Below are 17,304 nucleotides of genomic sequence, written 5' to 3'. Positions count from 1 at the left end.
ATAGCACTTCCATTTATTCCACAAATAATTTTGAGCACCCATATGTGCGCCAGTCATTGTGCAGGGAATGGGAATGTGGTGTTGACAAATATGGTCCTGCCGTCACAGCACCTACATTTCCATGGGAAAGACAGTGAATACATTATTACCAGTATTATAAGTATTTCAGAAGGTAAAATGTAGGATATTACATACAAGTAGACATAGGATTTGGAGTTAGATCTAGCTGTGCTGCTTACTAACTATGTGAATATGGACAAGTCACTTACTTTCTCTAGGCATCAGTTTCCTCATCTATGAAATGGTGCATAATCCCTCAACTACCATTCTGCTTAAAAAGGAATTGTTCTAACTAAGGAGATGATCTATACATAAATACTCAGAATATTAAGGATCTCAACAGAATGTATCTGAACCTGCCTTGCTTCCTAAATTGTGAGTTCTTTCTAAAGGTCAGGAATCATGCCTTCCTCAATGTATAATCTGTTACCTAGAACCGTTGATCAACTAGAACATGGCTTTCACTATTGATGCCAGGTAACAGAGTTTAGAATTTTTAAAATATATTGAAAACAATATAGATAGTTGAAACCTGAATTTTTTAATAAAAATATTATTAATTTATAGAGTACTTTTGTTCAAATCCACCAAACATCTATATGGAAATTCAATGTAAAGCTTTTTAAGAGAAATTCATTAAATAACATTCTCCTATACTCTGGTTGTTGACTATATGTCTTTGCAACAGGAAATCTTATCCCTTTACCTTTCTTTTTCCCAGACCAAAAGAAATGGTATGCTTTAAAACTTAGATGTATTAACTCTCTCCCACCTGAATATATATGCCTGCCCCTCCTGAACCTAATGAAATCTTTTGCCACAGTTTTTAATCCATTCAGTGATTGATGATTCATGAATACTTATGTTACCTAATATATACCTAATTACATACCTAAGTATTTCTAGAACATAACAATCAATAAAGGCTCATAAGTGATTTTTTTAACTGGGTATTGTGAATGTGCTTGCTACTTATTTGTGCCAGAAACATTTCTTGGTGTGTAGCACATTTATAACGTTTTAATAAGTTTTCTCATTTTTCCATCTAAGACTGTTTATGTCACCATTTAAATGTCTTTTTTGTTAAACCTGCCTTAGTTTTTTGGGGTTGACAATGTTTAGTCCTCACTTATACTTTGATAATATATCCACTTCGTATATATTCCTTGTAATTTTCAAATCTGTGTCGGTCTTATAACATTACATGATAAAACTTTCTAATCGAATAAGTTACCTTGATGCTGTTATACTATTTTAATGTGTGACCCCTTTTATTTTTTTCTTACAATTGTCTTTTACATAATAAACACTGCATCTGTTAGGTACTGTTTTCTTGATTGGCTGAATATGTTTTTCAAACTATTGCCTTCCTCCCTGCCCGCCCTGCCTCCATCTTTTCCAACTTCCAGGTTGTCAGTCACTTAATCCTTGCTTTATTTTTTTATTTTCTTTTAAACTTACCTTACACATGCTTTTTTGTTGTTGAGGGAGCCTGCACGTGGCAGCATGGTTTAGGCAGGAAAGGAAAAGGAAGTTATTACTGCTGTATTCTGACTGTCTGCAATAATAAATCATAACTTGCCATTCCCTAACTGGTGGCTGGAGACTTATCTTCATAAATGCATGTGACCCAAGAAGTTTCAGTTTACATACCCTATCCCTTGGCGTTCTTGCCTGTGGAGAGCCTTTTCCTTCCTGAAATTAGACAAAGGTTGCAAGAATTGAAGCTAGGGCTTCAAAGCACAGGAAAGGAGAATGTTGTCCTATCCTGTTGCTATAGTGGACATCCAGCTGGCCATGTTTACCTAACCAGGGTGTGAGACTGCAGGTCCATCTGTGAGGGGCTCGCAAAGTGCTATGGCTTGCTCTTGAGTTTTGAACTTAGGAACCTTTTTTTTTTTTTTTTTTTTTTAAATTTTGGAACCTTTTGAAATACTTCTTTTATATTTTCGAACATGGTTATTTTTATAGTGACAACTATATAGGTTTGGGGTATATGCTTAAATTGCTAAGCATTGAGCAGAATGAAACTATAAAATTTATCCATTTAACATCTGGGTTATACTTAAACGTATGGTGTCCAAATTATTTACCATCCAAACCAGAACACTTTTAACAGTGAGAGGGACACTATTAATAATTATGCCAGTTTAATAGTCATAAACCAGGACTGTCCTGGGAAAACTGGAATGTATGACCATCCTATTTATACCTAATTATTTTCATTGAAAACATTTAAGTAAGCCCAAATTACTTTACAAAATCAGTGAGGTCGGGGCAGAGTTATTGTAGGGATTTTATGACACTTCAAAATTGCTGCTGTATCAGTGTGAATTTTGATGTCATGGAAGAATATACAGATACTACATCTAAAAGGAAGGATACCTTTTAAAAAATAGAAATGAACATCAAGGTAATAATAATAATAGCTGGCATTATTGATTTCTTGCATGCCTTATCTCATTTATGCTTCAGTAATCCTGTGAGATGACTACTGCTATTATTCCTATTTGGGGGTTCTCACAATGATTAACTAAGAATTAAAATCTAAGTACATCTAATTCCAAAGCCTGTGTATGCTTTTAACTACAAAACGGTACTGCCTTTCTCTGGACACACTTTATGTCTCTGTGATTATCTTTTTAAAAACATAGTCAAATACACTCCCTCTATGTGGAAAACACAGTGGTAAAGGGACTGTCTTTCCCCCAGCTTGGCACTGCTAAGACATGGCTCCATGCTTTGTTGTCAGGTCGAGTTATCCTGAAAGGGTTCAATGATGGGAGGAAAGTAGAGCTGCCGCAGTATTGCTTCAGTGATTCTGTTTTCATTTTTAAGTGCACAGTGCTATGGCTGTTCTAGTATTCTGATTATAGGATTTTAAATAGACACAGTAAGCAGCTCTTTCTATTCCTCAGCCATGCAGTTATAAAAGTATTGTATCACATACTCAAAGGAAAAAATAGCCCTTCATAATTTTTTCTTTATGAATCTATGACTTTTAAAAAATATTTATCATTAAATGCATTTATGAATCAAGCTTCTGTTAGCTTCTTCTAAGTGAGTGAGGAGAATACGCTAGTTTGCATACGTGAAGTAGTTTACATTGTATATTATTGTGGGATCACCTGTTATAATTATGTACTATGTGCTAGTTCCTCTGCTAATTTCTTTACATTGCATTCATTTAATACTTGCAATAACCCTATAACTTAAGTGTATTTATCATCTTCCATGACATTCCCATGATAAAACTGAAACACAGAAAAAGTTGCAATAATTTACTCAAGGTATCATTACAAGAAGTGGCAGAGCAGGGATTTGAACCCAGGGAATCTGACTTCTTGAATTTAACTACCACACTTAAATTTATTTTATTTTATTTTATTTTATTTTTTCTGACCGGTAAGGGGATCGCAACCCTCAGCACGGTGTGGTCTGCACCATGCTCAGCCAGTGAGCACACCGGCCATCCCTATATAGGATCGAAACCCGCGGCTTCAGCGCTACCAGCGCTGCACTCTCCCGAGTGAGCCACGAGGCCGGCCCTACCACACTTAATTTATGAAGACTGTTTCCTTGAAATCTTCTAATTTCAAATTTAAAAAATATAATTTACAATTTTATATAAAGCTTTACATACAGCTTTATTTATAATTATAATCTGCATAATGAAAGTGTTAAAAGGTACCAGCTTTTCATACTTTTCAAACATTTGAAACAACTTAATCTGAAATCTTAACTCAAAGAGCTCTAGAGGGAGCTAATCTATTTATACACGTATATATATTTTTGAAAACCATCTCAAACCTCAACTGTACTATTAGCCAAAGTGATGATTCATTCATGCTCATGCAGTAGTAATGATCCGTGGGTTTGTAAATGTACAGTAGTAGTGTTAGATCTTAATCTGAAAGATCTATGCATTATTTGATTTTCTTTCAGAATATTCTTTCCTGTACAAGCAACCCTAACAGTGCATATGTGTAACACATGTCATAATTTAAAAAGAAAGTGATGGCTTTTGCTGATGGAAGATTTTATAACATTTCCCTCAAAAACATGTTTAAAACATATGATATATACAAGTATATATATATGAACCTGCATATACATCTATACCCACCTAACCCCCACCAACACTGGCCTCTTCCTGGAGGTCCTTTGGACTTTAAAATATAACAAGGAGTAATTATTCTGAATCCCATGGCTGCGAAGCCACAAACACAGGAAAATGAAATTACTTATTACTTCTTTTAGGTTAGAGTGAAGCCAGTCCAATTCAGACTTTCCTTCTCCTTTAGGTTGGGAGTATTGAAGGTAGCTATACTCATAATTCCCAAAACCCAACACTCTGGACTAGAGATATGCCAAAGACATCATAACAGAGCATCCTCATAATATCCGCATCTCCTTGCCTTCCAAGTAAATTAAGGCATCTCCCTGCCTTCATTTAATTTAAATTTAGTGGAATTTAAATTTTATTAATTTTACTTTTAATTTAATTTAGTGGAAGTAAAATTGTCTTTGTGTTTTCCTTTACGGAAAATAGCTCATGGTAGAGTTCTGAAAGAAATGAAATTCAAGGAAATGCTACAACAGTTTATGTGTACAAAAAGGAAATCGAGACCTTTTTAGGATGACTTGAAGCATTTGGGTTTGGCCAGGATTTGTGAAGAGAGTGGGCAGGTATATCATTAAGGGGCCTTGGAGAAAGCATGATGAGGTAAGTCAGGTGTACAGAAAAGGTCTACCTCACTTCTGGAGAGAGAGGGCATAGCCCAGTGGGCGGACTCCACTGCAGGTGGGCAGGAGCAAAGGCAACTGCTGCTTACTCGGGCCCTCCTCGGCCTCCTCTCTGGTCCTCTGGTCTTCATCTCACCAGATACTCTTACACTCTGATAAGCTCACATACCTTGTCATGGTTACTTAGTTTTTTGAATCTTACTTTGGAAGAAAAGGTAATAATAAATGGGGTTTCCCCCTCAATTTCAACCCCATCAAAAATGTTAATAATAATATGAGCCAGCATAGAGATGACATATATTTTTAATGTGTTCAAAGTACTTGATATTTATTGGATTAGTTAAACTTTTGTCAGATGAGGAACATGCAATACAGTGAGGGAAAGAACAGAATAATTATGTTTGAGCTAAGGGGAAGACTCTGAATAGATTAATGGCTAGAATTAAGAAGAGGAAACAAAAATATCAGGTAACGGGATCAAATGTTTTATATTAATTCTGAAATCATCAGTATGATTTATAGAAGTATCTAATTTTCCTCTTATCCTAGAGATTATTTATTTTAGAATTGTAATAATTTAAAAGTTCTGTTGATTGTTACTTTTTGCTCTTAGCTGATTTCTATCTTGACATGATTTCAACATTCCTTGATGATCTGGATTTGAATCATTTTTTAAATTATTCTTTTAAAACGTCCAAGCCAATGAAATGCTGTATATATGAAAAGGGGATTAATCAAATGAGTTCATTTATATAAGAGTTTTATATATATATTATTGAGAAATAGACCCCATGTGATACAGATGAAAGAACATGACATATATCCACAATCAAGTCACAGTTGTGTCACTTTGTATCTGTGTGGCCCTCAACTAGTCTCAGCCTCAGTTTCCTCATCCACAAATAGGAAAAATAATACAAGTTTTGCATACATTTCAAAATTATTTGATAATAAAATTAAAACTAATTTGTATTCATTTTGAAATTTGGCAACTGCTATTTATATATAAATTAATATTATACACACACTAATAAAAACAAATAATATTTTAATTATAGCTTTATCATACATAGTTTATTAAGCCATGGAACTTTAGGAAGTTGATATCTGAGATATCAAACTTTTTTTTATCACCTTTGTCCAACTCTTGATACCATAGTGAAGATATTATAGACAAAAATGAAATACCATCCTTTCTTTTTGAAAGATTAGCATAGATGTTAAATTGATCTTAAGTACAATTGTTCAAAGGGTTCACATACTAGGTACGTCATAGTTCATTCATGAATACATGGAGACATTTAGATTACAGGGTATTATCATTTTTAGGATTAAGATCCATTTGAGAATGCCATAAAAGCTAAGGATCCTCTCCCCAGAAAATATTTAAATGCACATATAGACAGAATTTTGCAAGGAATTTCAAGGTGTTCCTATCCGTGGATTCATCTCTACCTTGGATTGACATATAAAAGGACTTTGGTGATGTGGCTTTCTCTTTTTAAGATTTCTGGGTTTTTCAGACTATTCTGGTCTTCTATTATAGATCATATTATAGAAGTTGTTCTCCTGTCCAGCTGTGCCTCCAATCATTCCTTGCTTTAGCTATATGCCATCCAAAGTCTGCCTCTTAACAATCCTGATTCAGTCTACCCCTGCTATTGCCACTCTCCAGCATTTCTCATCAGTGCTCGTTCACAGAGGAGGCAGTAAGGCAGGGAAGGGAGACTGTAAACCGGGCTAGCAAATGCAAGCAGAGACTTTGGACAGAAAAGGCAGTTGCAAGTAGTTCCAGGACTACTAAATTAGGTTACAGCGAGACTGCAACAGAGGCAAACAGTCTGAAAAATTAGACTGCTAAGGTTTTCACTGATACACAATTCTACTAATCCTAAAACAGTCAAATATTTGAAATTCTTTGTTACTAGGTTCATTTGTAAATGGCTCTTCATTAAGACCTCCTGGAATTTGGCCATTCTCTGCCTATAATAATAAAATATAAAAGTGACTTTTAAACTGTAAAGTACTGTAACGGTGTAAGGAAGTAATCATATTGGACTGTAATCTGTTTTGATGTGATGTGAAGAAAAGCCGCACATCATTACATCCGTTGTATGAAATGTCAGCCAGATGGACAAACAGAACAAAGATTTTTTTCTTCTAGTAGTCCATCTAACAACTCTGTATTTTTCCAGTTTGTATAATTTTAATCCCCAGATTTTCTACTTTTGCACTAACTCCTCAGCCTATTCATTACTTAGTTTTACCTCATTTTGGAAATGGCTCTCAAGATTTAGTGTCTTCAGATATTGTCTTAAATAAATTTGCATATGTTAACAACAACAACAAAATGCAGGCCAAATATTTTTAAATGCAGTCATATTCTTAGAATAACAGAAAAGCATGTTCTTATTTTGTGACTTCAGCAACAATCACTCCATATCACTAAAAGTGTTACAGTTTAGAAAATGAGAGTAAGGATGTATCATTTCTTCATGAGCCAGGTGGATTCACTATTGTGGAATTTGGTTTTTTACTATTTAATGTTGGTTTAAATATTTATATTCTGGTGCCAACGTGACCCAATGAGAATCCATTTTTAAAATAAAATCAAGAAGAAGGTAGCATACTGCTTAATAATTAATGTGAAGTATTGGATTAGAGTATTATTTTATGCTTTAAAAATATTATCGGTATTGCAAGGTGAATTTTTGAAGTGGTGATAAACAATATTGATTTTAAGATTTTCACATTATGTACATAAGCAGAAAACGTAGAGCTCAAAGATTTAAGGTGCAGAAATGCTGCTGAGGCAGCATTAACAGTGAATTACATTCCCATTAGGTAGTGTTCATTGAGAGGGAATGTGCATATGCAGGGTTTGAAGAAATTTAAAAGAAGGAGAGACACTTTTTATTCATAATGCCAACAGGCATCATTTGGTATCAGCAGCATGGCTGCAGTGTTCTCTGTATGAGCTTTCATCGCCATTCAGAATTCTCCCTTTTTTTAAGTGCACTATTATATTTTTGATAGACAATTCACAGAAACAAATAGTGAATGATAGAAAATTGCTTTTTCCTAAATAGAAGAATTTAGAGGGAGAAAGACATTTGATGCAAAGAAATAGAGAGGTCATTATTATGAAATTCAAAGCTACTGTTTATTATATTTTAACTGTAATTTTTATTAAGCTTTTTTATGTTTATTGTACCAAATTAGGGTCACTAGTGTTAAAAGATTAAAACCTTTATCAATGGTTTTGATGTAGAACTTTTATTTTCAGTTTCTTTTTCTAGCAGACCACTGATAACTTTGTGAGTATCTTCAGGCCAAGTGATTCTTTTTTTTTTTTTTTAAAGAATCCATTTAATTTTATAGAAATTACATTTATAGAAATAAGTTAAAATGCAATAGTTTGCCGACATAAAGAAATATATCAGAAAGGAAAATGATATTGATAGGCTTTGAAAGAGAAGGATCTTTGTGGGCATTTAAAACACCAAGGAATTACAAGACCATGGTGAAGAGCAGGCTAGTTAAATTGGAGAAGTCAAAGCAAGATTTCTTCCTGATGTTCCATTTACTGAAAATTAGTAGAAGTTAGTACTAAGTAGCTAATAGTGAGCCCCAGGTACTAACTTCTCTGAAGCACTAAAATAGGAAGTGGTGGAAGAAACCTGTAAAAGAAACCCTCAGGGATTCAACTATGATCCCTTTAATCCTTGAATTGTCAAACCAAATATAAAATAAGAGAGCTATGGAGTTCTGAGACTTAAATGATATTATCTTTTTAAAAGAAAATATTAGGTCTTTTCACATCTCTGGACAAGAATAGGGTATGTGTTCAGTGTACAAAAGAATAACTTTGAACCATAGATGCATATTGCTTTTTCATTTTTAATGTAGTGTTATTATTATTATCTATGACTAAGCAAGCTGCACCCAGTAGGAAAAACATTATAGCCAATATTTTATTTTCCTTTTTTAAATAGATGATTCAACGAGAAGCAGATGTAAAAAGTAAGGTAACTGCTGTGGCATTAACAGACTCTGTTCACAATGTGTGGCATCAAGAAGCTGGCAAAACGATTCGCGAATGGATGAGAGAGGTAAGACTTGGTGTTTTCCAATGCTGAGATGAATGGATGTGAGCCTTTACCAACTCAACAGAGCCACCACCAACTTATATCACCTTCCACCCCCAAACTCCCTTTCTACAGGCAGAACATTGAGAGGGAATAGAACATTTAACTACACATGGTTAAAATAATAATAGAAAATCTTTCTGAAAAACACATCTTTTTTGAAAGCCCCCACCCCCCTTTTTGGCTTTCTACAGAATATAATGTGTGCATACAATATACACACCTTCTTGGCTGAAGAAGATCTTGGTGTTAGGAGATTCCTATTCTCTGATGTTTGATTTTTCCATCAGCTATTTAGCATTGGTGCTTCTTAGTTACAAAAAAATAAGCTAATTGTACACTATTTCCTCTTGAAAGGTGTTCAGTATGTGCCACTCTTAAATGATTGGCTCACTACTGCCAGTAGGGGGAAAAGTAAAAAACTGAAATAGTGTTATGCCAGACTCTTGAGCTAGGAGAAACCCAGGGGCTGGCCATGATCCAACTTCAGGCTAAGAAAGCTTCTTTTCATACTTCCTTTTTAAAATTAAAAAAAAAAAAATTTTATTATACATACATGTGGGGTACAACATTGATTTTCAGTAATTGTGTAGAATGTGTGGTGGTTAGATCAGTATAGTTAGCTTATTCATCATTTCAACACGCAATCATTCTTTGTGTTCATTAACCAATTCCTCATTAGCCCCCCTCCCTCTCCCCCTCCTCTCCCCTTTTCCACTTCTAGTTTTCTAAAAGTTCAACATATTACTGTGATTCTTTCTTTCTTTTTTTCTCTCTGTCTCTCTTTATTGTTCGTTTATTTATGGATTCAGCTCCCAGCTATGAGTGAGAACATGAGGTATTTCTCTTTCTGTACCTGGATTGTTTCATTTAGGGTAATTTTCTCCAGGCTCATCCATGTTGCTGCAAATGGTAGAATTTCATTCTTTCTTATGGCTGTGTAGTATTCCACTGTATATATATATACCACAATTTCCTTATCCAGTCATCCATCGATGGACATTTAGGTTGGTTCCATCGCGTAGCTGTTGTCAATAGAGCTGCAGTAAACATGGGAGTGCAGGTATCCCTTCCACCTGATGATTTCCTATCCTCTGGATATATCCCCAGGAGTGGGATTGCTGGATCATATGGAAGTTCTGTCCAAGGGCTGGTGAACCTGAAAACTTTTTAACAAGGACTCATTGAACATGCTTACACTATTATTTTTCTTAACTTTCAGCCCATTATTTCTTTTATTCTTATTACAGTTATCTGGTTGAGTTTTTTTGTTGTTGTTGTTGTTTATATTTATCTTTCTGATATTATAAGCAATTGACACCAGCTGCCCATGCTATAGTCATTGTTTAGTCAAATCATTTACTTACATTCATATAAATAAAGTGATCGACCTTCCTGGTTTTCCAATTTTTGATAACAGAATACCCAAGTGTCTCTTCAACTAACCTCTTACCATAGAGGGGTGGGTAAATTCTACCACCCCTCATGGTACACTGTAAGGCCTAGAGAGTTAATGTTTGAAAAGAGTTCTCAATAGATAGAAGGATTGGGCTGTGTAATCTAATGGTCATGTTATAATATCAACAATCTGTTGTCACTGTTGCTATTATTCTTTGTTAGTACTTTCATCATGTGAAGTCCAAAATAGTTTTATTCCGGTCCTTAAAATTTTGCAAAAGTTATTGTATGAAGGTGGATTTTTAAATCTACTTTAACGTGCAGATATTTTCTGACCACATTGCTTTTCATATTTTTCTTTTCACAATGTAGCTACATCTTTAATTGCTTTTTGCAAGGATCTAAACTGTTTTCACAAAGAAGTTTCATGTATTACTTGCCTGTAATTTTTAATGCTGTTTATCTGTCCAAATGGATACACAGACTACTCCCAGAATTATGTAAGTAGTAAGGTTAATAAATGAGCTGTTAGTAACTTTTTCCCCACACATAACCAATATGGTATTTGGTACTTGACCTAAACTAGAAACATCTCTGTTCATCATTTTTTAATTGGGACTTCTTCATGTAAGTTTCATTCTACATGACAAATATAACAAAATTTGTTTAGGTTTACTTTCTAAGTATTGCTAACTGCATTAGGCTGGCTTAGTTGTTCCCTTCGTATATCAGAATATATTAATCTGCATTTTTCATCTGACTAAAACAGGCAATAATTGAACTCATCTTAATTTAATCAAGGCTACCATTAATTTCTTCACAAGCTAGGCTTTTATAAAATTTGTAAAAGTTAATAAATGCCCTAGTTCTTGGAAAATTCTTTCAGTTCCCTCGATTATGCTTTAGGGAAGCAGCATGCACAGTTTTGCATTCTGACCTATCAAAATTGAAACCCCAGCTAAATCACTTACCTACCTGTGTAGTATTAAGCAAGTTATTTACTCTCTTTGAAATTCAGTTCTCTCATCTACAAAATATAATGCCTTCCTTACACATGTGGTTGAGAAATAACATATGTAAAGAAATACAGTTGTTGATAAATTACAGCTCTTACTGTGGTTACCTTCTCACTCACGAATAATATAAAATATATGAACTGTATTCTCTTTTTGTTTTATGAATGATTTGTAAATTCAAAATATCTTACAAAATGGAAGCAGGTGACAGATTGGAAGTAATTCAGAACAAGCAGTTAGGAGAAGTAAGTTTTGATAATGATTCTGGCTTAGTTACTCACTAGGAAAATCAATCGTTAAGGATCCCACATGTACCAGCTAATTTGCTAAGATTTATAATTTTGGGCCTCATAATTGTGAATTAGAGACAATACTTCCTATTTCATCTACTTTATGAACTATTGTGAGAATCCAAGATGATGATCAAGAAGAAAACCCCCTGAAAGGGAAATGGTACTACATAAAGAAATGAGATATACAGTATTATTATGGAAAACACTATAATATTCTAAAGATGAAGATTATTGGATTATTCTTGATAGAGCTTTGAAATTACCCCTGCTCAGAGCTCTTTCACAAAACAAGAACAAAAATGAAGCTTATAAAATTCTATGGCAGATATTCGTATAGGAGCCCACCTAAATGTGTGACCCTGGTAGAGATTTGAGTGTGGTTTGGCAAAATAAGAGTCCAGTGTTCCGTGACATTCAGGATGAAACTCCATCCCATTTTCTTTTTTCCTTTGTTAGTCTCAATCTACTCTGAAAGACTCCTTGAAATAATGAAGAGCAAACAGGCCTAGATTACAGTAAATAGAAGGCGCCATTGTCTTGAGCATGGCTGTTGGGAGAAGGGTGTGATAGGGCAACCTTTGTGTCCCTCAGCATCCCCCTTCCTACCACCTCCTACTCTAGCTTCATTTGGAATCAGCAAAAAAACTGAGATAGTGTGCAAATATCCTTTCCATGAAAAACATCTTAGTTAAGCTGGATTGTTTTAAGAATAACAGTCGGTGGTAGAGGAAGCCTTGGTGAATTTATCCTCTTGATGATTGGGTCCGTTATTTCACCAAACACTACTTTAAAATTTAGAGTAAGACAGTGGTACAAATTGCCTAGTTGTTCTTTTTATGCTAAAAATTAGTAAAAATAGTTTTTTTGTTTTATAAGTATGTTTAAATTAATGTGATAAAGTTATTGGTGTTAAGTATTCATTTACTATAAAAAGCTGATTTATTTTTTTTAAATATACCAATTTAGCATACAGAACAAAGGTTAAGGAATATATTTTTATATTACTTGTGTAAATTTTAAGAAACAACTTCTGTTAAAGAAAGAAAGTCAAAGAGGGCTACTTTTGTCAGTTGTTCCAAGTGAAACCTACTCCCAACTAAAAGACCAAACACAGATACTAAGACAGTCTCATGAGAGGTAAAAAAGTAACCAAAGCAGCTCCTAAGAGGCACTTCTTACCTCAAGCTCCAGGACTGTCCAGGCTGAGTAGGCAAATGTTGTTTTCTGACATACCCCTGGCCCCAGAAAGTCTCCAGCCAAGTCAGATGTACTGCCATACATTAGTATGGGTCCTAGCAACATAACCTGGTGAATCATAATTGTACTTGTCTGAGGACACAAAATCTTCCATATTAAAGATGAACTTGTAAGGTAATTGTGATTTACAACCTAGACAAATGCAATAAAAATTAATAAAAACTTAGATTCAACCAGGGCAACATGCGTCTCCAAATACCTCCATATACCTTGCATAGGAATAGCTATGACCTACTTTTCTCTTTAAATATAATATACTAAACTCTAACCTTTTTAGTAAAAATATTTAATTCATTTCATATCTACTCTGAAATATTGTCCTTGGTTCAAATGTCAGAGGGAGTCACTTGCACTGTGGCCTATAGTCACTTCCATTCCATATCAATAGTTGCCAAACTTTTGGATTTTAAAAAGAAGAAAATTTACAACCACAAAAACTTGTAGTGTCATAATCTCAGTGTTAAAAACCTTTAAATTGAAAACACTTCACTTTAAGAAACACTCACCGCATTGCCTATTGTTCCATTTTTCCTTCAGACCCAGACATGATCCATCCCAATCTGCTGGCTCTGGCCAAGGGCTTCTTTCGCTGTGCATGTTGTTGGGACAATGGGGTCTGCATCTGAGACTCGAGCATGGCACTGCTGGTACCTCTAGCTCAACATGCCTTGTTGCCTACTCAGAGTATCTAAGAATAAGATCTCAGGAGCTGCTAACACACTTGAACATGTTTTGAATTTCTGAAGGGCTTTTCTGGTGGGCCGCCTATGTTGCCACCTGGGACACTTCAGCAGTGTTCATCTCAGCTTGAGAACTAGGGTAGGGGACAAATTGTAGCATTGAAAAGAGGGATAAATAGGGGCTTTTCAAGATGGCGGCGGCTGCGGCGGCTGGCGCGGAGTAGCTGAGGTGGAAAAGGCGGCCACTGGGACTCAGGCAGTCGGAAAACTTGTGGTCCTTCCTCTCGCCATCTCTTAAGGAAGGACTGCTGCTGCTGACCGGTCGTGGGGGGTGACCGCCACTTTGCCCCCGGCAGGAGAGGCTGCCTCATTTACAGACAACAGCTTTAAAGTGTGGAGCAGGAAAAGAACTGTTTCTTAGCTGCAAAAGTGAGTCTCGAAACAGGGAACACGGCGCCAGAGCTGCTGTGGATGCAGCCAGGATCCCGGAGGCCGGGGCGCGCTGAAGGCGGCCAGCTGCCCTATTCAGGATTCGAGGTTTCAGGCCGGCATTAAAGAAGATTCCTGGGAGCGCCCGAGCCGCGCCGCGACTGAACAGCCTGAGGCAGCAGCAGCCGAGAACTGGGAAAGGCGGCAAACCAGAGACAGAGAGCGAGCACCCGACCTGGCACAGCACTGTGAGTGATCCCTGGCACAGCTCTGTTCGGGGGGTGGATGCCCAAGCGGCCCCCGCCTGCACCACCAGCCCACTCACCGCCGGTGCTGCCTCCATTTTCCCAGGTGCGGGCAGCTCCGCCCTGCTCGGCCATCACTGAGCCCTCCCACTTGCTGGCCTGGCGCCAGGCTTTCCGGACCCTGCGGACTGGCCTTGGCTCCCACTCCCTCCGCGGTTCACTGGCGGGGCTGGTGGCGGAGGGCGTCCCGGGCCAGTTTTGGGAGGGCAAGGAAGTACGGGCGGGCCGACTGTCACTCCACCATACCCTGGATTCCGGCCCCAGGTAAACTCCCTGTTACTGGGAGGCAGATACCATCTGTGCGGCCACCAGTTTGGAAAAAAGCCTAACGAATTTCTGGTTGGGAATAGTGTGGCAGGAGAGTTCCCAGGTCCGCTTGAACCTGCCGGAGAGCAGGCTGCAGGTGGGCGCTAGACTCGGTTTATACTGGGGGGATAGAAAGGTGAACAAAACCCGAGAAAGATCTACATAGTGCCACAAAGGCACCCAGAGAGACTGGTTGTCTGTGCCCAGCAGAAACCTGGTAGACTTCCTGGGCGAGGCGGTACCGAGCAGGGTCTTGAAGGCCCAGCTGTTAGACGAGGGGTGCAGAAGACACGCCCCAGCCCAGCACAGTGCGCACAGAGTGGGGAGACGTGCGGCCAGGGAGGCGGAGACTCGACAAAAACCACACACCCGGTGGGGCCGCTACTGCACGATCTAACAGCCTGGGCCAGAGCACACGGAACAGGGAGAAGTCCTGCACAGGAAGTGAAAGCTCAACAGAGATCACACACCCTGTGGTACGTGACCCACCAGCCCAGCAGAGTCCAAGCTGACCAGAAAGGTGGCTCCCCGGAGAAGCCCAAGACCCGAGGCAACCACACACACAAGGCACTAGAGGCCAACTGAGCAGTCATGGAGGGAGCCATACGAAATTGGCAACCACAGCAACATCCTAGTTAGTCATTAGTCTCAAACTGGTGGACTGTGAAACCCCCGGCCACAATGAATAAACACCAAAAAAAAGATACCAGAAATACAAAAAATCAAGAAAGTACACCACCAAAAGTTAATAAATCTCATACTCTAGATCCTATAGAACAAGAAGCCCTTGAAATGACTGACAAGGAATTTCGAGTGATAATTCTAAAGAAACTGAATGAGATACAAGAAAACTCAGCTAGACATCATGATGAAATGAGGAAAAGTATACAGGATCTGAAAGAGGAAATGTACAAGGAAATCAATGTCCTGAAAAAAAATGTAGCAGAACTTGCTGAACTGAAGAAGTTATTCAACGAAATAAAAAACACAACGGAGAGTTTAACCAGCAGGCTTGTCGAAGTTGAAGAGAGAACCTCTGAACTTGAAGATGGGCTGTTTGAAATAACACAAGCAGACAAAAAGAAAGAAAAAAGAATCAAGGACATTGAAGAAAATCTGAGAGAGATATCAGACAACCATAAGCGCTCAAATATCCGAGTCATGGGTATTCCAGAAGGGGAGGAAAATGGAGATTCCATTGAAAACATATTCAACAAAATAGTGGCAGAAAACTTCCCAGGTATAGGAAAAATCACAGATCTTCAGATCCAGGAAGCTCAACGATCTCCAAACGTATTCAACCCAAAAAGGCCTTCTCCAAGACATGTCATAGTCAAATTGGCAAAACTCAGAGACAAAGAGAGAATCTTAAAAGCTGCAAGAGAGAAGCGTCAAATCACCTATAAGGGAGCCCCAATCAGGTTAACATCAGACTTTTCATCACAAACCCGAAAAGCTAGAAAGGAATGGGATGATATTTTCAAAATACTAAAAGACAAAGATTGCCAGCCAAGAATACTCTACCCTGCAAGGCTATCCTTCCGAAATGAGGGGCAAATAGTATATTTCTCAGACAGACAAAAACTGCGGGAGTTCACTACCACAAGACCACCCTTACAAGAAATCCTCAAGGGAGTACTGGGTTTGGTTCCTGAAAAATAACTACCACTGCCATAAAAACCCAAGAAAAATCTAAACCCGCTAGTATAATAAAAATGGCATTCATGAAGAGAAAACAAGCTAACAAAAACACTATCTACAACCTAAGGAACCAACAAACACAGAAAACAAACAGTAAATCAGAAAGCAAGGAACAAAAGACACTTAAGACAACCAAACAACCAATAAAATGCTAGGAATAAATCAACACCTTTCAATAACAACTCTTAATGTAAAAGGCTTAAATTCCCCAATTAAAAGACACAGACTGGCTGACTGGATCAAAAAGCAGGACCCAACTATATGCTGTCTACAAGAGACCCACCTCACCCATAAAGATTCACACAGACTAAGAGTGAAAGGATGGAAAAAGATTTACCATGCAAACAGAAAAGAAAAACGAGCTGGAGTAGCTATTCTTATATCTGACAAAATAGACTTTAAACTAAAAACCATAAAAAGAGACAATGAGGGACACTACTTAATGATAAAAGGACTGATCCATCAAGAAGACATAACAATCATAAATATGTATGCACCCAATGTTGGAGCAGCCAGATTTATAAAACGAACTCTATTAGACCTAAAGAAGGAAATAGACACTAATACCATAATAGCAGGGGACCTGAACACCCCACTGTCAATATTAGACAGATCATCTAGGCAAAGAATCAGTAGAGAAACACAAGATCTAAACAAGACTCTAGACTAATTGGAATTGGCAGATATCTACAGAACATTCCACCCAACAACCTCAGAATATTCATTCTTCTCATCAGCACATGGATCATTCTCCAGGATAGATCACATATTAGGTAACAAATCAAGTCTCAATAAATTCAAAAAAATTGGAATTATCCCATGTATCTTCTCAGACCACAATGGATTAAAACTAGAAATTAATAACAAACGAACCTCTGGAAACTATACAAACACATGGAAATTAAACAGCATTCTACTTAATGACATATGGGTCCAAGAAGAAATCAAGCAGGAAATCAAAAAAT

At 37.2% G+C, this 17,304-nt stretch overlaps 1 protein-coding gene across 3 annotated transcripts in view; it reads left to right on the top strand.

Moving 5' to 3' along the window:
- Positions 1 to 17,304, top strand: part of ARB2A (ARB2 cotranscriptional regulator A) — a 440,538-nt gene that overhangs the window by 278,325 nt on the left and 144,909 nt on the right. For all 3 annotated transcript variants that reach the window (XM_063087443.1, XM_063087441.1, XM_063087442.1), the window contains one exon: positions 8,802 to 8,918. In XM_063087443.1, coding sequence (XP_062943513.1) covers positions 8,802 to 8,918 — 117 coding nt within the window. The remainder of the gene's footprint in view (positions 1 to 8,801; positions 8,919 to 17,304) is intronic.

Source organism: Cynocephalus volans, chromosome 2 (assembly GCF_027409185.1).
Source record: "Cynocephalus volans isolate mCynVol1 chromosome 2, mCynVol1.pri, whole genome shotgun sequence".
In the NCBI taxonomy this organism is placed as follows: domain Eukaryota; kingdom Metazoa; phylum Chordata; class Mammalia; order Dermoptera; family Cynocephalidae; genus Cynocephalus; species Cynocephalus volans.
This window is presented reverse-complemented; position numbering and strand designations above follow the sequence as displayed.